This window comes from Dasypus novemcinctus, chromosome 3 (assembly GCF_030445035.2).
Source record: "Dasypus novemcinctus isolate mDasNov1 chromosome 3, mDasNov1.1.hap2, whole genome shotgun sequence".
NCBI lineage: Eukaryota > Metazoa > Chordata > Mammalia > Cingulata > Dasypodidae > Dasypus > Dasypus novemcinctus.
This window is the reverse complement of record NC_080675.1, coordinates 1,738,742-1,764,347: the sequence shown is the minus strand read 5'-3', so window position 1 is coordinate 1,764,347 and position 25,606 is coordinate 1,738,742. Positions and strand designations below refer to the sequence as shown.

General features: G+C 49.1%; 1 protein-coding gene across 2 annotated transcripts in view; it reads left to right on the top strand.

The window, feature by feature from the left end:
- Positions 1-23,708, top strand: part of TDRD9 (tudor domain containing 9) — a 122,020-nt gene extending 98,312 nt beyond the window's left edge. For both annotated transcript variants that reach the window (XM_071213574.1, XM_071213572.1), the window contains 9 exons: positions 709-969; positions 1,711-1,872; positions 2,590-2,660; positions 4,829-4,938; positions 5,424-5,520; positions 7,165-7,303; positions 18,026-18,144; positions 21,690-21,762; positions 22,977-23,708. In XM_071213574.1, coding sequence (XP_071069675.1) covers positions 709-969; positions 1,711-1,872; positions 2,590-2,660; positions 4,829-4,938; positions 5,424-5,520; positions 7,165-7,303; positions 18,026-18,144; positions 21,690-21,762; positions 22,977-23,084 — 1,140 coding nt within the window. In that variant the 3' untranslated portion in view covers positions 23,085-23,708. The remainder of the gene's footprint in view (positions 1-708; positions 970-1,710; positions 1,873-2,589; positions 2,661-4,828; positions 4,939-5,423; positions 5,521-7,164; positions 7,304-18,025; positions 18,145-21,689; positions 21,763-22,976) is intronic.
- The last annotated feature ends 1,898 nt before the right edge of the window (positions 23,709-25,606 follow it).

Sequence of the window (25,606 nt, the reverse complement as noted above, 5' to 3'; positions counted from 1 at the left end):
AGGGCGCGGGGCTGCGGAGGGCGCGGGGCTGCGGAGGGCGCGGGGCTGCGGAGGGCGCGCGGGGCTGCGGAGGGCGCGGGGCTGCGGAGGGCGCGGGGCTGCGGAGGGCGCGGGGCTGCGGAGGGCGCGGGGCTGCGCGGCCGAGCCGGGGCGGGGCCGAGGGAGGGCGCGGGGCTGCGGAGGGCGCGGGGCTGCGGAGGGCGCGGGGCTGCGGAGGGCGCGGGGCTGCGCGGCCGAGCCGGGGCGGGGCTGCGGAGGGCGCGGGGCTGCGGAGGGCGCGGGGGGCTGCGGAGGGCGCGGGGCTGCGGAGGGCGCGGGGCTGCGGAGGGCGCGGGGCTGCGCGGCCGAGCCGGGGCGGGGCCGAGGGAGGGCCCTGTTGCCCGAGGAGTTGCTGCGGCTATTTTCTTCCACTGTTGTCTCGGAAGTGAGTTAAAATATGTGGAGGCTTCCAAGCTCGGCAAAAATTAAAATAGTTTTAAAAAATCAGTATTTCCTGATCCTGTTTCCGAGGTGTCGGGTTACCCTGTGCTGACCCCAGACAGACCCGAGGCGGGCGGGCCCCGTCCCTCGGCGGGAGCAGGTGGCGCCCCTGGGCCGGGACGCCCCAGGCGGAGTCGCCTCTCCGCCGGCGGCCCGCGGGGCTCGGGCGGCCGAGCGGGGGCAGCCCGCGCGCCCAGCCCGCCCTCGCCTCGCCCGCCTCGCCCGCAGGCGCTGGAGTTCCGGATCTGCAAGATGCGCCCGTCGGCCGCGTCCCTCGTGTGCGGCGAGCGCTGGAGCCGCCGGGCCGCGCGCCGCTTCGCCGCGCTGGTGCGCGGGGGCGCGCTGCTCGTGCGCGTCTTCTCGGCCGTGCACGGCGTCCTGCGCGTGGACGCCTTCCGCGGCGCGGGGGCCGGGGGCGTGCTCAGCGTCAGGGACGTCCTGGTCAGCGAGGGCCACGCCGAGCTCGCCGAGGAGCCCTACGAGTCCAGGGTAGGTGCGCGCGCGCGCGGCGGGGCGGGGCGGGGCACTTTCCCTCCCGTTTGGCTTGGGGGTGGGCTGTGTTTCTGAGACGCGAGAGAGACATCTCTGAGGGTCCCGGAGGACAGGGCGCAGCCGCCCTCCCCGCAGAGCTGCTGGGGGCTGCGGAGCCTCGGCCTACGGACGCGCCCTCGCCGCCTTCCTGGTGCTCTGGGAATCTCCCCTCACCTGTGGGCGCCCTGGGGACCTGGGGGTGCTCCTGAGTCTGCCCAGGGCCACCCCGCCGTGGAGCGGCCCTGCGGCCCCGCAGGCTCGGGGGCAGAGCCTGGCCTTGTCAGCCAGTCCCGGGCATTTCGGTCCCTGTGTTATTTTATTAGCTAATTCTTCTGCCTATGCAAAGAATATTTTAACCAGTTCTGTATGTTTGAATGTAAGTATGTAAAACCACTTTAGAGAATTATAGTATATAAAGCTGAAATTTTCTGTACAAAATTGTCCTTTTAGAATATTTTCTTTTTCATGGACTGTTTCTTTTAAAATAGTTTGTTTCATGAATTGAGCCTTTTTGATGCCGTTTTATTTCTTTAGTTTGGATTTAGAAATATACTTGATTAACTACTTCCTATCTCTTGATGGAATAGAGATCAGCTAAAAAGAAAATCATGTGATGAAAATTTTTGATTAGGTTCGAGTAAAGTGCCCTTAAAGCCATTTTTTTCTTTAAATAAAGCACATATTTCTTTTTTTATTCAGCAAAGTCATGAAGTTCTCAAGGGTCTCTTTTCCAAATCAGTGGAAAACAGTTCTATGACAGACGCAACTGTACCATCTCCTGCAAAAGACGATGAAAAGTATTTGATTCGGCTTTTGTTTGAGAGCTTTTCTTCTAATAAACTGGGTACCCCAAACTGCAAGGTAATTGGTGGGAGTTGTTTTAAAATAATTTAAAATGATTCAAAACTATTTTTACTCTACATTTATTTTCATTTACCGTGTTCGATGCTGAATGTTCATTTTCTTACAGTGGAGTCTACATTCATAAGGGAAAGGTATAATGTTTAGTTAGAGAGAAACTTCGCTTTTTTGTTTTGAGCCCTCTTCCCAAATGCAACCTGTGCTTGCTCATCAGATCCGAGGGAACGGTTTCCCACTGTCGGTCCTGCTGCCTCCTCTGAGACCAGGCTTCTCGGCTGGCAGACCGTGGGCCCTCAGACACCTGACGGGCATCCGGCTTAGGTGCCCCTGCCCGGCCAGGGAGCAGTGTGGTGGCGGGTGGCTGGCCCTCCCCTTGGGTCACTTGGCCTCTGGCCATATGGCCTCAGCCTGCCGCTGACCAGGGTTGTTTGCTGCAGCGGAGAGAGGTATACTCGAGTGCTCGGCAGAGCTCCTGTGGTTGGCGAGAGGCTCTCAAGGATCTACACCAAGGACGGCTGGTGACGTCTTCACTGAGGCATTAGTTACAGCCCGTCCCGGAAAAATACCTTTTTTAAGGCCTTTTTCCCTCCACTGAGTTTTGAAGAAGTTATGATTGAGTTGTGACTTAAAGAAACAAAGAGTTGACTTTTGGAGTTTTCAATTACGTATTAACTGATATCCTGCTTCTCAGTAATATTTTGTTTATTTTGTGTAAAGGCAATACTTCATGGGCCTTTCAATCCTTACGAGCTGAAGTGTCATAGTTTGACCAGAATATCCAAGTTCAGGTATGATTAACTTAACTCTCTTATGAAACTTTCTTTTCTCTGTTCTTCTATTTCCAGAACTTGTTAGAAATGAATCTTTCTTTATATCTAAACTGTTGGAATGTGCTACCTTTTCTAATTCTTCCTAGTTTCTCACCTAGCTCCATATCTTTCTCTCTTATATGAAAGCTAATCTATGTAAAACATTTTTAGTATCTTTTGTCAAAGACTTCATTTTTTTGTCCTCTTGTTAAAACTGTTAATTCAGCAAGTGTCAAAAACCGGGTAGTTTTGGGGAAACAGTGGTGAGCAAGCTGCAGTCACTGCCTTCACAGACATTGTTTCATGTGGATACAGAAGAGAAAGTCCTCACAGCATGGAGGGGTGAAGGTTTTCTTTTTTAAATTAGAATAAGCTTTAATAAATAATTTAAAACATGTAGTATCTCAAATGTAATAGATTTTTAAAAGAAGCTTTAGATTAAATAAGTGTTATGTAAAAAAAAACAAGGGATTGCCATATGCCCCACTCCTTCTCCCTCCCACACTTTCCCACATTAATAATATCCTTCCTTAGTGTGGTAGATGATGAACACACATTGAAGCATTGCCATCAGCCGTGGTCTACGGTTTACGTTATAGTTTACGCTGTCTCACACAGTTGTGTAACTTATGACAAAATGTACAATGGCCTGTATCTGTCACTGCAGTGTCATGCAGGACAAATCCAGTGTCCCCAAAATGCCCCCATATTATACCTCTTCTTCCTGGGATTAGGGTTTTGATAGGGGCACAGGGCATTTGGGAAGCACCGAGGAGGGGGACCACATGCAAAGGCCGTAGAGGTTTTCTGGAGAGATCTGAGGCCTGAAAGGAAGAAAGGAGTTAGGCCCGAAGTGCAGGTGCAGGGGCTGGGGGTGAAGGGTCGGTGGGGGTTCCGGCGGCATACGCACAGCCTCAAGTGGAGTTTGCTCTTGGGTTGACTGGAGACCAGTGAGGAGGACGGGGCGACAGAGCTGTGAGGCGGGTGGGAATAAGCAGGACCAGACGAGGGCGCGTTTATAAGTCGCTTTTAGACCCAGTCCTCAAGTTATTTGGGAAGTAGACCCTGTTCCTCAGAGTGTCCCCCCAGGACTGGCAATGTTGGCACCCCCAGGGCCTCAGCTTTTGAACCAGCCTGTATTACATGGTGTCCAGGCAGGTCTGTATTTGAGCGACTATTTGAGGAGCACTGGTCTGGGTTTAAGAGTTCAGGGCTCCCGAGCAGGGAGTGTGCTTCCGTGGTGGTGGTGGGTGTGCTCCAGGGGGAGAAGACTGGGCTGTGCTAGGCAGTGGCAGGTGGGCCGGGAAGGCCTCTGCGTTGGACTTCCAGCAGGTGCAGCAGCAGGGCTGTGCTGGCTTAGAGGTCAGTGGTGAGAGAAGAGGAGGAGTCAAGGATGCCCTTGTGTGGCTGCTGGGGTTCCGGGTGCTGGGGTGTGTCAGGCAAGGGGTGGGGTGAGCGCGCGAGTTCCCTTTGCCTGGGAGGAGGGTGATGTCCTTTGGTGCAGGCGGGGGTGCGAGAGGGAGAGTCGGGTGGAGGGAGAGCTTTGGAAGTGTGCGTGACATGGGCAGTGCTGGAGGACCAGGGGAGCAGGGTCAGGGACCCTGTGTGGAAAAGGGGGTCACAGGGAGGTTGAGAAGAGCTGTTGGTCATTGCCATGGTGTGGCTGACGTCCTCCTCTCGGGGTGCTGTGATATGTTGCTAAGCTGTCAGATGAGGTGCTCTGCGCCCTGGTGACAGTCCCCTGGCCTTGCTCCCTTTTATTTATTTTAAAGGTATATTTTATTCCCTCCCCTTGTTGCTTTTGTGCTTGCTGTCTGCTCTGTGTCCGTTCACTGCCTGCTCTCCGTGTCTGCTCATCTTCTCTTAGGAGGCCCCAGGAACCGATCCTGGAACCTCATGCGCGAGAGAGTGCTCAATTGCTTGAGCCACCCCAGCTCCCTGGTTTGTTTTGTCTCTAACTGTCTTCCCTCTTTGTGTCTCTTTTTGTATCATCTTGTGTCAGCTCGTCACACCTGCCCATCACCCCAGCTCGCTGTCTTCCTCATCTTCTCCAGGAGGCCCCGGAAACTGAGCCCGGGACCTGCCGTGTGGGAGGTGGGAGCTGCTCAATTGCCGAGCTGCCGCCACTTCCCTGTGCTCCCTTTCAGATGTGTCTGGATTGAGAAGGAGAGCATCAACTCTGTAATTATCAGCGACGCCCCTGAGGATCTTCATCAGAGAATGCTGGTGGCCGCTTCTCTCTCCGTCAACGCAACCGGTAGCTTGTGGGCTTCTGCCTGTTCGCTGTTCTCGGTGGTCGTCTTCCCTCAGGCTTCTGTTCCGAGGGCTGATTTCTCCCATGACTAGTGGGCACGTTATACATACAGTGCGCTGGCTGGGCGGGGTCAGGGAAGGGCACACATGCCTCCTTTTATACAAGGGCACGGAAATGAGCTCCACAAACGCTCATTCAGTCCACTGGCCTTGGCTGCAACGGAGTACAAACCTCCTGGCCTAATGGGAGAGGAACACGAGTTCTTTTCCAAAGTGGGGTACATGCTGAAGCACTGTAGCAGGTGTCCACCTGCTGGGTGCTGAGGGGACAGGAGGGGGTGCTGCTTCATGGTGGGGGGTTTGTGGGGACCGATGTAGCAGAGCAGGGGCTGCCAGAGGTGGAGCAGGAGTTTGTTGCCTGGGAAGGAGTGGCCTTCTGAGGAGCCAGTTAAATGCCTGGTGTTGACTCTCCTGGCGAATCCCTTCCAGGGTCCACCATGCTGCTGAGAGAGACCTCCCTGATGCCCCACATCCCCGGCCTCCCGGCTCTGCTCAGCATGCTCTTTGCACCGGTGATGGAGTTAAGGTATGAGTGAGGCCTGAAAGTGTGTCCACGGGTGCCCCTCCTCGCCGAGCTTGCCCTGTGCTTCTGTGCCCTTAACGGTGACTGACAGATCATACTTGCACTTCAGAAAGAAGCTCAGACAGCTTAGGGGGGTACACACACTATCACATGGGAGCTTGAGTTCAAGTGGGGCAGAAGTAGGAAAAAATGGAGCCAAGAGTAGGCTCAAGATAACTATTGTGATGATGGAGACTCGGTAGTTAGGAGGCCATGAATGCAGTTGTAAGTCTCCTGGCAAGCGGTTGTCAGCAGGAGCCCTCGTTCCTGCTGTAAGGCTAGGCGGCCAGGTGCTCGGCAGATTGGAAGCTCTTTCGGGTGCAGGCTCAAACAGGAATTACTCCACTGGAGGGGAGAGAATGGGTGGTGGTGGGCGCAGAGCTCCTGAATGCCACCTCCTGGCATGGCAGCCGCTCAGCCAGGGGCTTGATTCTGTCGGGCCTGGGCTGTGGGTGGAGCGCTAAGCCAGGCTCCGCGGCGGGGGTTAGAGAAGGGGTGGGAGGTGGTCCTCGGGAGCCCTGTTCTCCCAGGTGAGACAGAAAGGAACATGACCGTAGAAGCCTCGGCCTCGGTGTCCTCAGGGAGCACGGGGGCCCAAAGCTCGCTGCTTCCAGGCAGTCCTTAGGTAGGCGGCTGCTGGGGACAGAGAAACGCTACCGAGGAAAGCCTGCACAAAGGCGAGTGGGAAAAACCACAGTCGCTTTCAAACATTCTTAGTATACTTATTTTTGGTCTTGGATTTGGATATTTGTCATACTTCTTTCTTTTCCATGAACATAGTAATGTTTTCATATTGTTATGATATCTTTGTAAATACCCATTTTAACAATTGTATCATAAACCAGTGAGTGGACATACAATGGTTTATTCAAACATCACCCTATTTTATTTACATATGCATTTGACCTGAAAAGATTATTATGCCTTTAATTGTTGGAATTTGATTTGTCTCTGATTTTGCAATAAAGATGTAGTGAATGTCTTTATGAGTAAAGGTATCTCCTAAACTTTTGTGGGGGAGACCTCTGCGTTTATGAGTCAGGGCTCACCCAGCCCTGGATGATGCTGCCTAAAAAGAAGCAGCTGAAAGTGTTCTTGTGACTTTGCCTCCAAGCTTCTTGTACCCCATGTCTGCCCAGGGGTGTTCCAGTTCCCGTGTCTGTCCAGGGGTGCTCCAGTTCCCGTGTCTGCCCAGGGGTGCTCCAGCTTACGCACTCTTCCATTTCCCACTGTGGAGCAGACGTCTTGGCAGTTGCTGATGCCAGATCCCGATTCAGTGGACTCATTATCCTGCACCCTGATGGAGCACCCCTGCCCCGGCTCCATAGCAGCAGCCTGGCCTCTCTAGAGTGGAAGCAAAAATCTGGGGCATGGGACTGAATGTTGGCGTGACTGAGAGGGTGTGTCGTCGTCTCCAGGGCTGTGCTCCAGCCCTGAAAATGTGGTCTTTCCCTCCCTCCGGATCAAAACTGGAAGAGAAAATACACAATTAGTTGATGTACTAGAGTTGGCAGAATTTAGGAAGAGGCATTGTTCAGTTCCTTTAATGTTAAAATGGTGGTTTTAACAATTTTGAAATATTAACTCTTCTCAAAACTTTTCATTTAGAGTCGATCAGGGTGGAAAATGCTATACTGGAGTCCTTTGTGGTTTAGGGTGGAATCCAACTACTGGGACTGCTATACTGCCAGAGCACGACATTGAGCTTGCATTTGATGTTCAGTTCAACGTAGAGGATATCGTAGAGGTAAAGATTGATGACTTCATTACGATGTACTCATCTCTCTCTTGTTTTGGTCATGCGCTCCTGAGGCATGGCGTGCGGGGTCTGCTGGGGGGCCCACACGCAGGCGCAGGCTGCTCGTCCTGGAGGCTCGCTCTCCTTGGCACCTTCTGCACTGGCCAGTGTGGAAGGATCGCTCGCCAGCTTGCCTGTTGCTGACCTGCTCTGTGGGATGCGTCTCCTGATGGAGGTGGCACTCCCTGAAGCTCTCACCTGGAATCTCCTGGCACCGAGCAGTGGGACCACCATGGCCCCTGTGCGGGGCCTGTTCACGCTCTTTGTGGTGAGTGAGGACTAGCTGGACAGTGTTGCTCATTCACATTGGGAAACGCAGATGCAAACTCCTGCCACTGTCTCGACCCTTTTCCTGGGCGCGGGTGGACAGGTAAGGCTGATGGATAGGTGCTGGCATGCTCCACAGCTGTGCAACTCCAGGCACAGCCCTTGAACTGTTGCCAGCATGGCTCTTTGATGTGGTAAGTATAGCAGTTAGGGTTAAGCATGAGAAACTGGTATTGCAATCTGATAGAGCAATTATATCTTTTTTAAAAATTGTCTTTTGAATCTAGTAGTGACAAATTAGGGCTTTTGTATGTTTTCTTTTTTACATTTCATTGTTCTAGTAATTTATCTTTATTGAATTTTACAAAGTGAAAAAATAAAAAGCTGGAAAGAGATGATTTCAAATCGTGCTACAAAGCTACGGTTGATCAGAACAGTGTGGTACTGGCAAAGGACCTACATATAGACCAGTGGAGCAGAACTGAGAGTCCAGAAATAACCCTTACATCTATGGCCATACAGTTGATTTTTGACAAGGGTGCAGAGGCAGTGCAGTGGGGAAAGAGCAGTCTCATCACCAGATGGTGCTGGGACAACCGAATGTCCACATGCAAAAAATGTATTTGGACTCCTGCCTCACACCATATACAAAAATTCAAAATGGATCAACTGCCTAAATATAAGGGCTAAAACCATAAAACTCGTAGAAGAAAATGCAGGGAGAAATCTTCATTACCTGGCATTCAGTAGTGGATTCTTAGATTTTACACCACAAGCGTGACTAAATAAGCATGAACAACAAAAGAAACGATAGGCAAATTGGGCTTCATAAGTACCAGAAACTTTTGTGAGCAAAGGACATTATCAAAAAAGTATAAAGACAGCTTACAGAATGGGAGGAAATACTGGCAAACCACGTATTAGGTAAGCGCTTACTATGTGGGATATATAAAGACCTTTTATGATGCAACAGTAAAAAGACAACCCAGTAAAAATCAGGCAGACGACGTAAACAGATGGTTTCCAAAGCGGATGTAAAAATGACCAATAATCACATCAAAAGATGCTCAGCATCATTAGCTCTTTGGGAAACGCAATTCAAAACCGTATTGACGTGGCAGATGTGGCTAAAGTGACTGAGCTCCTGCCTACCACATCGGAGGACCCTGCTTGGGTTCCCAGTGCCTCTTAGAGAAGATGAGCATGACAGTGGACTGGCACAGTGGGCCGGTGTGGCAAGCCAAAGGCAACAAGACAACTCCAAAGAGGAAAGACAAAGAGAGACACAACAAAGCAGGGAGCGGAGGTGGCTCAAGTGACTGAGCGCCTCTCTCCCACGTGGGAGGTCCCAGGTTTGGTTCTGGTGCCTCCGGAAGAGAAGACGAGCAGAGACAGAGAGCACACAGCAAGTGGACACAGAGAGCAGACACTGAGAGCAGACAACGAGGGGTGGCGGAATAATAAAATCTTTGAAAAAACCCACAAATCCACAGGGAGGTTCCACTTCATACCCACGAGGACGGCTGAAAGCAGTGGGAGTAAGTGTTGGAGGGGATGCAGCCGCCGTGGAGAGCAGTTTGGCAGTTCCTCAGGAAGTTGAACCTTATGACCCAGCCATTCTGCTCCTAGGCATACCTAAAGAAAATGAAAACGGGGTCTCAGACAGCCACTTGTGTACCCATGTTCCTAGCTGCTTTATTCACAATAGCTGAAGGCGGAGACAACACGAATGTCCATCAACCAGTGAATGCTTAAAGAAACCTGGTGCCTGCACACAGTGGAACGCTGTTTGGCTTAAGAAGGGGTGAAGCTCAGAGACATGCTACGACATGGAAGCATTTTGAAAACCTGCTCAGTGAAACAAGCACAGCACATAAGGACAGACATTGTATGATGTAATTAATTTGTATCGTTGTCTAGAAATACCACTTTTGCAGAGAAAGAAAGTGGATTAGAGTGTACCAGGGAATGGTGGAGGGGAAAGGAGAATTTTTGCTTGGTGGGTAGAGAGTATTCGTAAATAAAAATTACACTAAAAAATTTTTTGTCCTTCACCACAGATAGTTTGAGAAGCACAGCTCTAAAGTACTTGAGCTTCGATGGGAACGAGTGTTGTTGGGGGGGGGGAGAGGGGGGGTGAGGGGGTGGGGTTGAATGGGACCTCACATATATATTTTTAATGTAATATTATTACAAAGTCAATAAAAAATAAAAAAATTAAAAAAAAAAAAAAAAAAAATAAAGTACTTGAGCTTCTTTCCCTTCTCAGGTGTTCTGTGGAGATGAGGTTGATAGAATTGCATTGGAGAGGGAGGGGAGAAGAGGAGCTGAGATAGGGTGTGCTTATTCTTGTTCTAGGTACCACTGCTGGTAAAAGTTTTATACGTTTTGATTTGTTGGTTTAACTGTTAAATATCGTAAGAAACAAAAATTAGATTCGTTTTCACATAAAGGAAGAAAATATTGATTAATGTAACCTGGCAGCCTACTGCCTCAGTCTCCCACTCCTGGGTTAAACAGCAACAGAGGAAACCAGCTTAAGCCAGTCCTATAGGCAATAAAAAATGCCCAAGAAAGAGCTGAGTCAATACCAATTCAGCACTAAGTTCCATTCCTCATTTGACAAAGGGGAGCAGGTGAAACTAAAATGGTTGGAATGTGATGGGGGAAGCGGCTAATCACTAACTTTTGCACGGGAAAGTTAGATCTTCTCGGAGAGGCTGTAACTTCTGAAGTATCCAGTCTATGGAGAAGCCGAGGAAGGGCTCGCGTGCTAGGCTTAGGGTATATATTATGTCATTTTTCTTTATTCAGGGCGCCAACCACGTTTTCTGGTTGTGTACCCCTTCTTGCAAGATTGAGAATAAATTCTTTTCTTTTCCACAATCGGGTGAGCCTTATTTTCTTCCAGAAGATTTCTTTCTAATATTAACTGCCCTTTCACATAAAGGGGCTGAAGGGCTTAAAAAATATTCCTTGGAGCATACACTTAAATGTAAAATGTAAAACTAGAAAACTCTAGAAGGAAATAAAAGAGAAAAATCTCTGTGACTTTGGATTTAGCAATGGGTTTTTGGGTACACCACTAAAAGCAAGACCTGTAAAAGAAATAATTGAGAGGTTGAGCTTTATCGAAATTTAAGGTTTTGCTCCCAACCTGATCAGGATGGAGTAAGAGACTCTGTGCCCCACAGAAGCTGGGATAAACCATCAGCAGCTGGCTGAAACAGCTTTCTCAAGGCTCCAGAAGAAGTGAAGGGCCTGCAGCAGCAGGGCAAGTGCCAGATCATTAAAGAGGCCACTTAAAAGCAGTGGGGGGGGGGGGGGGGGGAACGGACTTGGCCCAGTGGTTAGGGCGTCCGTCTACCACATGGGAGGTCCGCGGTTCAAACCCCGGGCCTCCTTGACCCATGTAGAGCTGGCCCACGCGCAGTGCTGATGCGCCTCCTTGGCCCATGTAGAGCTGGCCCATGCGCAGTGCTGATGCGCGCAAGGAGTGCTGTGCCACGCAGGGGTGTCCCCCGCGTAGGGGAGCCCCACGCGCAAGGAGTGCACCCTGTAAGGAGAGCCACCCAGCACGGAAGAAAGTGCAGCCTGCCCAGAAATGGTGCCGCCCACACTTCCCTTGCCACTGACAACAGAAGCGGACAAAGCAACAAGACGCAACAAATAGACACAGAGAACAGACAACCGGGGGAGGGGGAGGGGGAATTAAATAAATAAATCTTTAAAAAAATAAAAGAAGTGGGATCTCTTGGTGCCCTGGCTGGCCCCTCCCCCACCCTCTCTGGTGCAGCGTGGGGCAGGCCCGGTACCCGGTGCGGGTCCCTGGTCCTGGTTCCAGAGGGGGCAGGAGGACCCTCATGTTTACGATGGGAGCGTGTGTGTCTGGTGGCGACCTAGGCACTGATCCTTGTGGCAGGCTCACCATCCCAGGACTCACCCTGTGTGTGGAAGGCGGCTCACGAAACTCTACTGTTGTAGAAGTCAAGAGAGGTTCAATTATTTGTATATAGAAAGGCCAGGACTCAGGAATAATTTTGAGAAGGAAAAAATGATTTAATGACTGTTGGCGGGACTCGGGAGCTTTCTGTTTCAAACCCGATCCCTGAACAAGATTTTTGAGTTCTTTTTATAGAGAGGAAGGGCCAAATGGTCCTTTTGTTTCAGGCTCAATAGGCTTGAATTAGCATATATCTTCCCCATCCCAGGTGAGCTTCTGGCATGGACTTCATACATTCTAGATAAGCTTTTAGCACATTTGGTTTGCATTCTCCCTGAACATTTAAATTTTATGAGTTTGCACTGCTGAACTGTTCCCCAGGACTGGAGTCGCTGCCATGGTCAGCAAGGGCAGGACTGCAGCTCTCACTGTCCACACCCACAGGTCACAGGCAGCTGAGGTTATCACAAAGAGACGAACAGCCCCCCCAGCACATCACTACTGCTGAAAGCTGCTGGAGAGCAGTCAAAGCTGTGGCTCCCTGGCCTGAGGAATGCTGGCTGTAGGACATACAGTGTAAGCGAAAACGGGAATTCCTGCAGCAACACGGCATGCCCAGAACAGGACACATGCGCAGAAAGGCCCGGGGAGGCTGCGCTTCGGCCTGGAGCTAGTTTCAAAAGTCATTGTGTGGACGAGCCCTGAAGGAGAGCAGGCCCTCGGTCAATCTGCAAAGACTGGGAAAGGGGTTTTCTTTATCTTCTTCTCCCTTTTATTTTTGGTGTTTGTTTCTGGCATTCAGGGAAAGCTGTCATAATACTAGCTGGCACCTCAGAATCTAAATTCCAGCAGTAAGATGTTAAAGTATTAAAATGTCCAGGTTTTAATAAAAGACTGCAAAACATTGAAAGAAACAGGAAGCAATGGCCCGGGCAACAGAGATTAAATCATTAGAAACCAACAATGAGGGCCAGATGTTGGACACACAAGACAAAGACTTTAAAAAAAAAAACGGTCATCAATATTCTCAAAGAGCTGAAGAAAAGCATGGACAAAGAATGTAAGGAAATCGTGGAAATGATAGATGGACACAAAGAGAATATCAGTAGAGAGATGGAAATTATTAAAGTAACCAAACAGATGAAGACCATAGTAACAGAAATTAAAAATTCCCTAGAGGGGTTCAACACAAATTTTTTTCTATATATTTTTTTATCTTTGAAATGCAAAAGGTTCTGAAAGCCGCAAGAGAGAAGCAAAGTATCACATGCGAGAGAGCTCAATAAGATTAAATACCAGTTTTCTCATCAGAAACCATGGAGGCAAGAAAGCAGTGGGATTCATACTTAAAGTGCTGAAAGTAAAAAATTGCTAGCAAAATTGTCTTTCAGAAATGGGGCAGATTAAGACATTCCCATATAATCAAAAGCTGAGTGAGTTTGTAACTACTATGCCAGTCCTACAAGACAGATGCTAAAGCGGGATCTGTTGATTGAAAGGAAAGGACAATAGATAATTGATAGAAGTCACATGAAGAAATAAGAATCTGCGGTGACGGTAAACATGGGTGAATATAAATGCCACTACTATTGTATTTTTGGTTTGTAACTCCAATTTTTGCTTCCTATAGGATCTAGAAGGCAAATACGTAAAATGTAATGATGAAACAGTGGCTTGGGATTCATAATGTATAAACATGTAATTTGTGACAAGAAGTATACTAAGGGAAGCGGACTTGGCCCAGTGGCTAGGGCGTCCATCTACCACATGGGAGGTCTGTGGTTCAAACCCCGGGCCTCCTTGACCCGTGTGGAGCTGGCCCACATGCAGTGCTGATGCGCGCAAGGAGTGCCGTGCCACACAGGGGTGTCCCCCACGTAGGGGAGCCCCACGCGCAAGGAGTGCCCCCGTAAGGAGAGCCGCCCAGTGTGAAAGAAAGTGCAGCCTGCCCAGGAATGGTGCCGCACACACGGAGAGCTGACAAGATGACGCAACAAAAAGAAACACAGATTCCCAGGCTGCTGACAACAACAGAAGCGGACAAAGAAGAGCACGCAGCAGATAGACACAGAGAGCAGACAACTGAGGCGTGGGGGGTGGGGAGAGAAAGAAATCTTAAAAAAGTATACTAAAATTGATTTCAAAGCAAAACGAGATTGTTATTATTTAGGATGTTATATTTAATCTGATGGTAACAACAAAGAAAATTTCAGTGAATGTGAAAACGTGTAAAACAGAAATTAGAATACAGGTTAGTTGGGGGTGGGGCAGGAGGAATAGGAGTTAATGCATAATGAATGTAGGGTTTCTCTCTGGGGAGATGGGAACATTTTAGCAGTGGAAGGTGGTGAGGGCACAGCAACAGTGTAAATAAATCTGAGTAATCCCGCTGAATGGTATGCTTGGGGGGGGGTTGGGATGGGAAAGTATATATCGTATATATGTTCCCACAATAAAAAAAAAAAACACTAAAGAGACAATGACAGTTAGATACAACATGTGATCTTGGCAGGGGTCTAATAAGGGAGGAGAAAAGACTCAAAAGAACTTTAGTGGGACATAAGGAAAAACTGGAATATAGACCGTAAGCTTTATATCTGCATTAAATTTCTTGAAGTTGATAACTGTACTTAGGAAGTTCCTAAAGAACTTGTTAGGAAATAAGTGTTCAAGGAGCATGATGTATATTTCCTATACCTGAGTGTTTAGAAAATGGATTGATAAATAGGCAGGCAGATAAGTGAATTGACAGAGTGATACAGCAAATGTGGCAGAATGTTAAATCGGTGGATCTATTGGGGGAATAGGGGGGTGTATTTGAGTTCTATGTATGAGGTTCTATTTTTGTGTCTGTCCTGTAAATTTGACAGTATTTCAAAATAAGTTACTTTTGTTCTGCAAAAGACCCTGTTAAGAGGATGAAAAGACAAGCTACAGATTGCGAGAAAATATTTACAAATCATACATCTGATAAAGAACTTGTTTCCATAATATATAAAGAGCTCTTAAAACTCAGTATTAGAAAATAGACAACTAAATTAAAGTATGATGGCAATAACACATGAAAAGAAGCTCAATATCATATGTCATTAGGGAAATGCAAATTAAAACCACAGTGAGATACCATTGACTGTTAGAGTGGCTGAAATCCAAAAAGCAGACAGTAACAAATGCTGACAGGGAGATAGAGCCACAGAAACTCCTGTTCATTGTTGGTGGGAATGCAACATGGCACCACCATTTTGGAAGACAATTAGGCATTTCCTTCCTTCCTTCCTTCCTTCCTTCCTTCCTTCCTTCCTTCCTTCCTTCCTTCCTTCCTTCCTTCCTTCCTTCCTTCCTTCCTTCCTTCCTCCCTCCCTCCCTCCCTCCCTCCCTCCCCTCCCCTCCCCTCCCCTCCCCTCCCCTCCCCTCCCCTCCCCTCCCCTTCCCTTCCCTTCCTTTCCTTCCTTCCTTCTTTTCTTTCCTTTCCTCTTTCTTTCTTCCTTTCCCTTTCCCTTTCCCTTTCCTTTCCTTTCTCATTAAAAAAATATGAGGTCCCATTCAACCCCACTCCCCCCACAGCAACACTCTCTCCCATCATCATGACACATCCATTGTACCTGGTAAGTACATCTCTGAGCATCGCTGCACCCCTAGTCAATGGTCCACATCATAGCCCACACTCTCCCACGTTCCATCCAGTGGGCCCTTGGGGGGATCTACAATGTCCCGTAGTTGTCCGTTTCTTTTAAAGTTAAGCGTGTATCTATATATGACTTTCCAGTCTGACGCCTTGGTATTTATCCAAGTTAACGGAAAACTTAGAGCCACATAAAACCTGTATGTGACTGTTTAGAGTAGCTTTGTTCACAATTACTGAAAACTGGAAGCACTCAATGTCCTTCACCTGGGGAATGGATAAATTGTGGTCCCTCTGCACAGTAGAGTACTATTTCATGGTAAAAAGGAAGGCGCAGTTGATTCAGGCAGCAGTGGGGACAGGTATCTTCAGTGCATTTTGTTAGCCAGACCCCAAGGGCTCCACATTGTACATTTCTAGTCATTTAACATTCTAGGAAAGGCAACGCCATAGGGACAGAAAACAAGTGTGTGGCTGCCGGGGGCAGGGGAGGAGCAGTCCACTACGAGGGGTGGAGGAGCGGTTCTGGATAATCCTGGGACAGTAGATACAGCACCCATGCAATTGTCCAAACCGGAACATTGTAGAGAAATTTAATGTATGGAAAGTAAACATAGAAATACCAGCCAGGATGTTGGGGGATCCCAAGGTGAAATGTAGGCGGCCACAAGTGGGTGCAACTGTTGCAAGTGTGTGACATAATCACAGTAAAGTGGGTGAAGAAAAAAGAAATGTGGGAAACTGACATTTTGACTGGAAACAGACTAAAGACAGAGAAACTGCACAGACCTTGCATCCAGGTGTTCCCACTGTTTCTCAGGGGAGCCCAGGCTAAGAGCTGTGAAACTGCTGCATGTGTTACTGGGGCTGGACAAATTAGGAAATGACTGGTGAGCGCCAGTGGAAATGACAGATAAGCAAGAAAGGCAGTTCGGCAGTGCTGGGTCCGTTGGCATGGACCCAGGCGTGGCCTAATCCACGCACACGTGGGGAGGTGCAGGAACGGGCGTGTCCCTGTGGGTGCTGGACATGGATGCACCACCACGCTCCGCTCCCTGGGAGGTCCCAGGAGTAAGCCCAGGGCCTGTGTCCAGGACCGTTCCCTGGCAAAAGGGATCAGGGCCTCTGGAGAAACAGCTGACTCTAGGGCTGCAGCAGGGACCGTTACAAGATGAGCTTGGGCGCTCCTTGTAGTACCAGAAATTAAAGACTTGCTCAAAAACTCCAGGAAGGAGGCATGTCAGAGGACACCGGCACCAAACCGATGGTGCCCCCATTGGCCAGAGCTAGGACAATTTGAGCAACAAAATAGCATAGCGTTGGGAAGCGGACTTGGCCCAGTGGTTAGGGCGTCCATTCACCACTTGGGAAGTCCACAGTTCAAACCCCGGGCCTCCTTGACCCGTGGTGAGCTGGTCTTCACACGCAGTGCTGATGCACGCAAAGAGTGCCGTGCCACGCAGGGGTGTCTCCCGCATAGGGGAGCCCCATGTGCAAGGAGTGTGCCCTGCAAGGAGAGCCACCCAGTGCCAAAGAAAGTGCAGCCTGCCAATAGTGGCACCGCACACCTGGAGAGCTGACACAGCAAGATGACGCAACAACAACAACAAAAACAGATTCCCATGCCGCTGACAACAGCAGAAGTGGACAAAAAGAAGAACGTGCAGCAAATAGACACAGAAAACAGACCACTGGGGTGGGGGGGGGGAGGGAAGAGAAAAAAAAATAGGGTAGCATTGTGTTATAACCCAAAGTGTAAGTAAAATACCCATGAGTCCAACAGCTGGAAGAAGCGGGGAGAGAGACGTCAAGTCTGCTTGCAGAAGTGTTCCCAATAATTTGCACCTAAGTACCACCCCGGGAGGTGGCTTAGTCTCCCCTCCTCCTCTGGGGGTGGCTTAGACTTAGCAGTGGGCTTTCAAACAGCACAGTGAGTAAGTAAGGGCCATAGGGGCCAAGCCTGAGGCCCTGCACTGATCAAGCGATGGAGGTTCACATCGCCAGGGGCGAGTCATGGGTCTCGTGTGCCTGGCGGGCTGCCCGGGATGGGGACGTGGCTGCTGTGGCCTTCACACCACGCCTCTGCTCACGAGGGAAACACTGACAGACCCAAACTGGCCGACAGTCTTCAAAATCCTGGCCAGAGCTCCCCGAAACTCAGGTCTGGATACTCAAGGACAGACTGAGACGTTGTCCCCGAGTAGTGGAGACTGGGAGACATGACACCCGGTACAGTGAGACACCCCGAGACGACTCTGGGAGGAGGAGCATGTGAGCAGAGGGTCGGCGAGATCCCCGCAGGCTGGGCTCATTAGCTGTTTTTGTGCCAAAGCCAGCTCCTTAGTTTTAACAGAGGGACGGCAGGCATTCACATCAGGTGTCAGCAGCAGGGGATGTGGGGACTGTCCACTCCAGCTTTACAAGTTTCCCATGAATTTAAAACGATTAAAAAACAAAAAGTTTGTTTAAAAAAATGATAAGAGCTGGTAACAAAATATTACATCATGTGCCTTAGTCTTTCATATAAACATTATAAACAAAGTCAAAACAATATATGATAGTTACCTCAAACCATAACCTTGTGAGTTAAATTGTAAGATAAAACTTTAAAAAATGTGTTTATAGTAAAAAGTCTGAACTGTTTGTGTTGACTTTAAAACAGATTTCCTTTTGTTACTGTTCTTCGGTTACGATAGTGGTTATTAATGTTATTTGTGTTGTTTTAAATTTTTTTTCCCCAGAAATCGTATTGATAGTTGTAAGAACTTTATAAATGTTTATGAATTACCTAAATGTGGGATAAAGTCATTGTATGAATTATGTTGCCATTTATTTCCAGATTAACATTCTCAGGGCAACTATTAACAAACTAGTATGTGATGGACCAAATGGGCTGAAATATCTTGGACCAGAAAGAATTGCCCAGTTGCAGGACAATGCTCGTCAGAAGCTTTTAGGGTGAGTTGCATGGAGCCTGGGCTTTTCCCTTGAGTCCACTTTCTTAGCGGATTGCTGTTGCTTGAAGTTTAGGAGGTAGGAAGACTGATCACTGGCAGTGGAATCCCGGTGCCAGAAGCAGTGTTTGGTGGGTGCCGGCACGCAGGCCCTGCCTGGCTATGGAGAGCAGCTTCCTGTGTGTCAGGATCCAGGCAGGAAGCAGTCGGCATCCCAGACAGAGTGATCTGAGAAGAGTGTGACAGAGGAAAGTGTGGGCAGATGGTAGGGAGGCCGCGTGGGTGGCGAGGGGCCCTGGGGCCGTGCGGTGGAGCTGGCGGCCTCTGTGGGCTTCCCCCCGGCCCCCTCCTGCTTGCCTCTTGCCGGGACTCCCCATTATCCACGCCCACCCAGAATCCACGTGGCAGGGGTTCCCAGACCTAAGGACCCTGGAGAAGGTGGCGAAGGGTGGAGAGTGGACGTGGGGGAGCAAGTGTCTCCAGCGCACCCGGTCCTGCGTTCCTGTCTCAGGAACAGCTCCACCAGGCGAGTGGCAAGTGCCGCGCTGCCTGCCGGGCGGGATTTGGAACTCTGTAAAAATGGGTCATGTCCCGTAACGCACTGCCTTTCTCCTCTTTGCATAGATATTTTGAGTGGATTTCTTTTTAGTATAAAAGAAATACTTTTTAAAAAGTTATTAAATGTAAAAAGCTGCCTTAATTGTGGGAAGAGCTAATTTTAGTTTTCTCTCTTCACCTTTTCCATAAAAATATTTTTACATGAAATTGTTTTTGAAGTTTAACTACGTAAGAGTACAGCTCAGTGCGTTTTCTCCAAGTGAGCAAGTCCGCGTGGCCGGCACCCAGATGAGAAATGCTATTACCAGTGCCCCTAAGCCTTGGCCCCCGATCACCGCCCACCCCAGCACGCACTGCTGTGTCCTTACTGAGTCATCAATTAAGGGTGTGGGTTTTTAAAAAAAACACAATTCAGTGATTTTTAGTAACGCTATAGAGTTGTTCCACCACCATCCCAATCCAGTTTTGTAACATTTTTATCATCCCACTGTATTTTGAGTTATGTCCTCAGAGATTGGTCTAGAGATTGCAGTTTGTATCTTAATCTGAGTACTTTGTGATAAGTTAATACTGAGTTAATTTAGATAAAATATAGTGACTTTGCTCCAACAGAGGTTCGTTCCCTCCTTTTTTTGTCTTGTTATTGTCATGTATGTTACTTCTGTATATGTAATAAATACACCAGTACAGTGTTATAGCTCTTGCTGTAGACAATCTTATGCATTTTAAAGAAATTTAGAGGTGATAATATTTAAAAATATGTTGAGTCTTACTGTTAACCCCCATTCCTCCCATGGGCTTGAGTCCACGATCTGGTGTCCTTTCCTTTAGGCTGGAGGCCTGTCTCTGGTTTTCCTTGTACGGCAGATCTGCCAGCAGTGGCTTTTCTCCACGCCTGTCTTCTGCCTCGCGTTTGGCTGGGGAGCTTTGCTGGGTGCAGGTCTCTGGGTGGTGGTTTGGTCCTTCGGCACTCGGAACACGCCTTGTCCACTGCCTTCTGGCTCCTCCTTTCTGAGAAACCGGCCCTCAGCTGCACGGCCCTGGTATGTGTGGATCGTTTCTCCCGCTGCTTTCAAGCTTGCCTGTCTGTGTGTTGGAGCAGTGTGGCTGTGCTTTGTCCAGGTGGGGAGTCCCTCTTTTTTTCTGCTTGTTGGGGTTCTTGAGTCTGCACATCGCTATTTTCCATCAGGGCTTTGAGTCTTGTGCTTTGTTTCTTCCTGTGTGTTTTCTGTGCCGACTGCTCTGCCCTCCTCTGGGGGCTCCCGCGTGCCTGGGGGCACTCGACCTCGCCTGCTGCTGTTGAGGCTCTGCCTGCTTCCGAGGGGTGAGTTTCAGCTGCTCTGTCTCCGCTCACTGACTCCTCCGCCGTGCCAGGCCTGCAGCCGTCGGCTCCCCGAGTGCAGGTTTCCATTTTGGTTGGTGTTCTTTCAACTCTAGACCTGGCCTTTGTTCTGTCCTCCAGTTGGTGGTTATCATTGAGAATATTTTTGAGTTGTCATCATGTTTTCCTTTAATTCTTTGAACATGGTTTGCTTTGTTTGAACATATTTATAATAACTGCTTTGAAGTCTGTGTGCTAAATCCAGCATTTGGGCCTACTTGGTGTGTGTCCATTGGCTGCTTCATTTTCCTGAATATGACTCACACATTCCTTTTCTTTGCTTGTTTCATAATTGTTTGCTGAAAATTGGGCTTTTTACATAATGTAGTGTAGCAATTTAGGATTTTCATTTTTTTTCTTCCAAGGGTTATTGCTGCCTTTTTGTTGTTTTGTTTCATTTTAGTCACTCACCTGGACTTAACTGTAGACTCTGCCTCCCCGTGTGTGGTGCTTTTTTTTGATTCTGTGTTTCAGCCCAGCTTCCGCGGGGCGTGCTGGTGTCGGCCTCGCTTCATGCTCAGCTGATGAGGCAGGAGTTGTGCTTTGACACTCGGCGTCAGGGGGTCTGCTCTCGCCAGTGCGTCTTTGTGTGCGTTGGGAGTTCTTTCAGTTTTTAGCTTTCCCTGGCTTTTACGTTTGCCAGGGCTTCCCAGGCCTTTCCTATGCGTGTCTGCAGCCTCTGGGGTCAGGTCGTGTCCAGGCCTCCCGTCCAGCGCGCCCCAAGCAGGACCACAGCCTCTGGCTGCAGAGCTGTGGGCTTGGTCCGTGCACTCCCTCCCGTTTGCTCTGTGTCCTGACAGCGCTGCCAGGACTCGCTTCTCACCCTTTGCCGAAGCCGAGCGAGGGAGCTGTTGTCCCGCCCTGCTGCCCCGGCTGCGCCCGGTGCTGGGGAGGGCAGGAGTGCCGCCTCCCACTGTCCTTCCCGGAACCACAGCTGTTCTCGGGAGCAGCTGTGTCTAAGCTTGTGGTTTGCCTTCCGTCAATTTCCAGAGACTTGAAATGGTTGTTTTTGGTAATTTCGTTCAGTTTTATACCTGTTTTTTGGGGAAAAGAGTTGCAAACTCTTCACTTCCCCATTTCTAGAATACCACGTCTCTCAAGCTTTGAAGCTGATGAATTTCTGACTCTGCACCGCTGTTCAAGAGAAGATGCTATAGAAAGCCCTGTTAATGTCCCAGAACTTGGCTCCGAAATGCTGTGGTAACAGAGCAACCTCAGATGGTCACTGTGAGGACAGAGAGCAGGAGGTGTGGCCCCTTGTTTGTTTGTTTATCGCCCCCCCTTGGGGCTTGCTTGCCGTCCACTCTCTGTCCATGTGCTGCGTGCTCCTCGGTGTCTGCCTGTCTTCCTTTGCTGCACCGTCTTGCTGCACAGCTCTCCGCGGTGCGGGCCGTCAGCTCTCTGCGGGTGTGTTGGCCCCTTGTTTTTGAATGTCCGTGGATTAAAATGCTCTCTGTCACATAACTGTATACAATTTGACATTTTAGAAACTTAACTGTAGTTATAATTCTGAGGGAAAATACATAGGATTTAAATCTTTTTAAAAAATTACAGTAGTGTTTTCAATTACTAACATACAAGGTAATTTAATTTTCCTTTTTAAATTTTAGATTATTCTGTCAGTTGAAACCGAGAGAGAGAATTGTCCCTAAGTGGCATGAGAAGCCATACGATTGGGATCAGGTGAGTGAGGACGGAGGCCCAACAGCCTGCCTCAGTCGAGGCAGGGCCACCTGATGGCCGCAGCGCGTGTGGGGACGCCGAGGGAGCAGGCAGCAGGAGGCCCAGCAGGCGGCTGCAGTGTGGCCCCAGAGCGCACCACAGACCTGGCAGGCCGCTGCTGGATAGGACGCTGCGTGCCTGTCCGAGAAGAGTCAGACCCAGGCTCTTGGCCCTGTGATTTTGGGATAGTCAGGATTCGGGCTCCTGACTCTCGCCCACTAGCGCCTGCTGACCTGTGGCCCTGCCACTTCACTTGCTCGTTAGCGTTTAGCTCCAGTGCCAGTGTGGTGGGCCCCCTGGACGTTTCCCGTCTGTCGGGTTAGAATAGAATGAAACGTCACTTCAGTGACCAGGGATTTCTTTATTAAAAAGCTGGCTGGGCACAAGTTCCTCATCCCTTGGCACTGTAAGTCAGAAGGTGCCCTGGAGATTATATTTTCCACCCTGAGTCTACAGGGTGCTTTCGCTGTGAGGACTCCCATCTCTTCAGGTGCCTCGACTGGTGCCTCTCCTTAGAACCCTCCCTCAGGGCCAGTCCACGGAATCCGCTCCCTCGTGGGCCCAGAGCCCCACGTGCAGGGGCAGAGCGGGGCCGCACCAGCCACCCCCCTGCCAGGGCTGGGCACAGGAGCAGGATCTGGGGGCAGGCAGGGCCTCGTTTTGAGGTTGGCATGGTTTAGAGAGCACACGAGCTCTAAATGCTCACAGCAGAGTTCCTGTTCATGGTCGTGTAGGAAGGAGTGTATGGGAGATTTCTGCGCAAAGGTTGTAGTATTAAACAGGAATTTAAAAATGAACTGTCATGCAAGTAGACAGGGGAACTTGTAATCTGCAGCGAGGACCTTGGTCTGTAAATCAGCCCTTTTTACCCCCTTTTAGCCCTTTTCCTCTTTCTACCTGGGACCCATAATCTGTTATTTTCTCCCATTTCTCTTCTCTCATTTTCTTAGTAAATTGCTGGCCTAAATGAAGAAAAAAAAAACCATCAAGTAGATATAGGAAGTGTTTTGAGAATAGAGAAGCATTACACAAGTATTTTTGGGAAAAAGAATGAATGCTTTCTGGTTTCTTATGTGTCTAAGTGTATGCGTCATTTTATTTACTTACTTTATTTTATGTCTAGAGACGCCGCATGCCAGTCATCTGTGAGCCTGACTGTCTGTCTGTCTCATTAGGTTGACCCAGAGTTGGTCATGGACCAAGCGGACAGGGAGGGCAGCAGGGGCGCGAGGGCAGCAGGGGCCCTCTACCAGCTCCACAAGCTGAGCGTGCTCAGCGCCTGACCTGCCGGCAGAGCGCGTCGGAGCGTGTGGTCGGAGAGGACGCGCCCGACACAGACGAGCAGCGCCCCCCGGGCCGGCGTTCCTCCACTCCTGCGCACTCGAGCTTGCCCACCGCGCTGAAGGCCTCTGCCTCCCGCCCTCCTCACCTGGTGGTGGCCGTGCTTCGTTCTTCTTCCCAGGTGGGAAGGGGTGGAAAGTCGTCTTTTCTACAAACAAAATCACTGCATTAAATATTTTGAAAAAATAGTTTTGGAAGAAATTGTTTGTAAAAAAGCTGTATTTTACTTTAAGTTTGTTAGGGTAAATATATGTAGCAAGTATTTTGTGTGTGGTTCCAAGACGGGCTTGGATGTTCTGTTCTGTTACAGTTATCTCAGCCTTGGGGTTCAGGGGAAAACCAGGATTGCCAGTCTACCACAAGGGAAAGCTAGGTGTTTTAGAAACTGTGTGGTATTTTCTAACTTTATTCCCATGAGGGAAATGTCTAATTTTGGTTAAACTAACTTCAGTTTTGTATATTTCAGATTTTTACCTAAGTTATGATTCTTAGTCCATATGTTAGAGATCATAGAGATTTGCTGGCAAAATATATCTGGGTTAAAACAATAAAACCATTGTCATTTCTGTTTTTGACAGTTCTTAGAGGAGATTAAAATGTATTTCATCCAAAAAAGTACAAATTTATAATACTGACAAGGCATATCAACCTCTTTTTAAAAGTCAACTCTTATATTAGCCAGGGTTGAGTCAGAAAAACAGAGCCACTGTAAAGATGTCAATAAAAGATTTACGATATAAAGTTAGCTCTGAACGTGAGGGAAGCTGGTGAGGTGAGAGTCTGGAAGGGAGAATTGGAAGGAGCAGGTGTCCTTGGTGGACAGTTGGACACTTGTATGAAAATAGGAGAAGCACATGTATTTGGCCCCCAGAATGGGATCGGTGGGGAATGGGGAGCCATCCACCCTACAGCACAGCCTCGCCGCGGCTGTCCTTGGGCAGCAGGGCCAGCAGTGTGGAAGCTGAGCGGAGACGAGCTGTGGTCAGCCAGGCCATCCCTGTCCATCCACACCTGTCCGACCCTGTGTCTTACCTCACGACCTTCTGAGAACAATAACCTCTCCTTCGCTTCTGCCTTCCATTCTAGGTCAGATTCATCTTGGGGCCAGCTCTTACCCACAAGCGTAAATGTAAAGGGATTTTGGAAAATGGGCTTCACAGCCTTAAGACAGGAGAACCACCTTCACACAGCCCTCCCCAGCATCTCACAGCAGCCTGTTTTGTTCTGCTCACCAAGTTAAGGTTCCCTGTCTTTCCAGACGCCCATCTTGCGAGCGTGAGCAGGGGGTTCAGCCCTGCTGCTTGTGCTCTGCGTTGCCAGGGACAAGCAGTTAGGCCTGGTCAGAAGAGGGAGGTCAGCGGCGCAGCAGAGACTCCCCAGCGGTCTTGTGCACTTGTTTGTTTGTTCGTAGCCTTTTTTTATTGTGGTGAAATACACAGAAGATAAAATTGACCACTTAACTATTTTTTAGTGTGCATTTCACTGGTATTAAGGGCATTCACAGTGTTGTGTATCTGCCATCACTGACTATTTCCAGAATGTTTTCATCATCCCAGTGATGAAACTGAATCCTGTTAGGCAGCAGCTCTCCCTTGTCCCCACCCAGGCTCCATTTAACCACTCTTCCACTTTCCGTCTCATGGGTTTTGCTGTTCTAAATACCTCATATAAGCAGAATCACACAGTATTTGTCCTTGTGTGTCTTATTTCATTCAGCATAATGTTTTCAAGGTGATTCATGTTGTAGCATAAAAACTGTTCCCTTTTTACAGCTGAATAATATTTCATTGCACGTGTGTACCACATTGTGTTTACCCGTTCATGTTTTGATGGACACTTGGGTTTCCCCATCTTTTGGCAATTGTGAATAATGCTACTATGAATATTGGTGCATAAGTATCTGTTTTAAGTCCTGCTATCTATTCTTTTGCATAAATAACTTTATTATTTATTTATTTATTTTTAAAAAAGATTTATTTATTTAATTTCCCCCCCTCCCCTGGTTGTCTGTTCTTTTTTTTTTTTTTTAAAGATTTATTTATTTATTTAATTTCCCCCCTCCCCTGGTTGTCTGTTCTTGGTGTCTGTTTGCTGCGTCTTGTTTCTTTGTCTGCTTCTGTTGTCGTCAGCGGCACGGGAAGTGTGGGCGGCGCCATTCCTGGGCAGGCTGCTCTTTCTTTTCACGCTGGGCGGCTTTCCTCACGGGCGCACTCCTTGCGCGTGGGGCTCCCCCACGCGGGGGACACCCCTGCGTGGCAGGGCACTCCTTGCACGCATCAGCACTGCGCATGGGCTAGCTCCACACGGGTCAAGGAGGCCCGGGGTTTGAACCGCGGACCTCCCATATGGTAGACGGACGCCCTAACCACTGGGCCAAAGTCCGTTTCCCTGGTTGTCTGTTCTTGGTGTCTATTTGCTGCGTCTTGTTTCTTTGTCCGCTTCTGTTGTCGTCAGCATGGGAAGT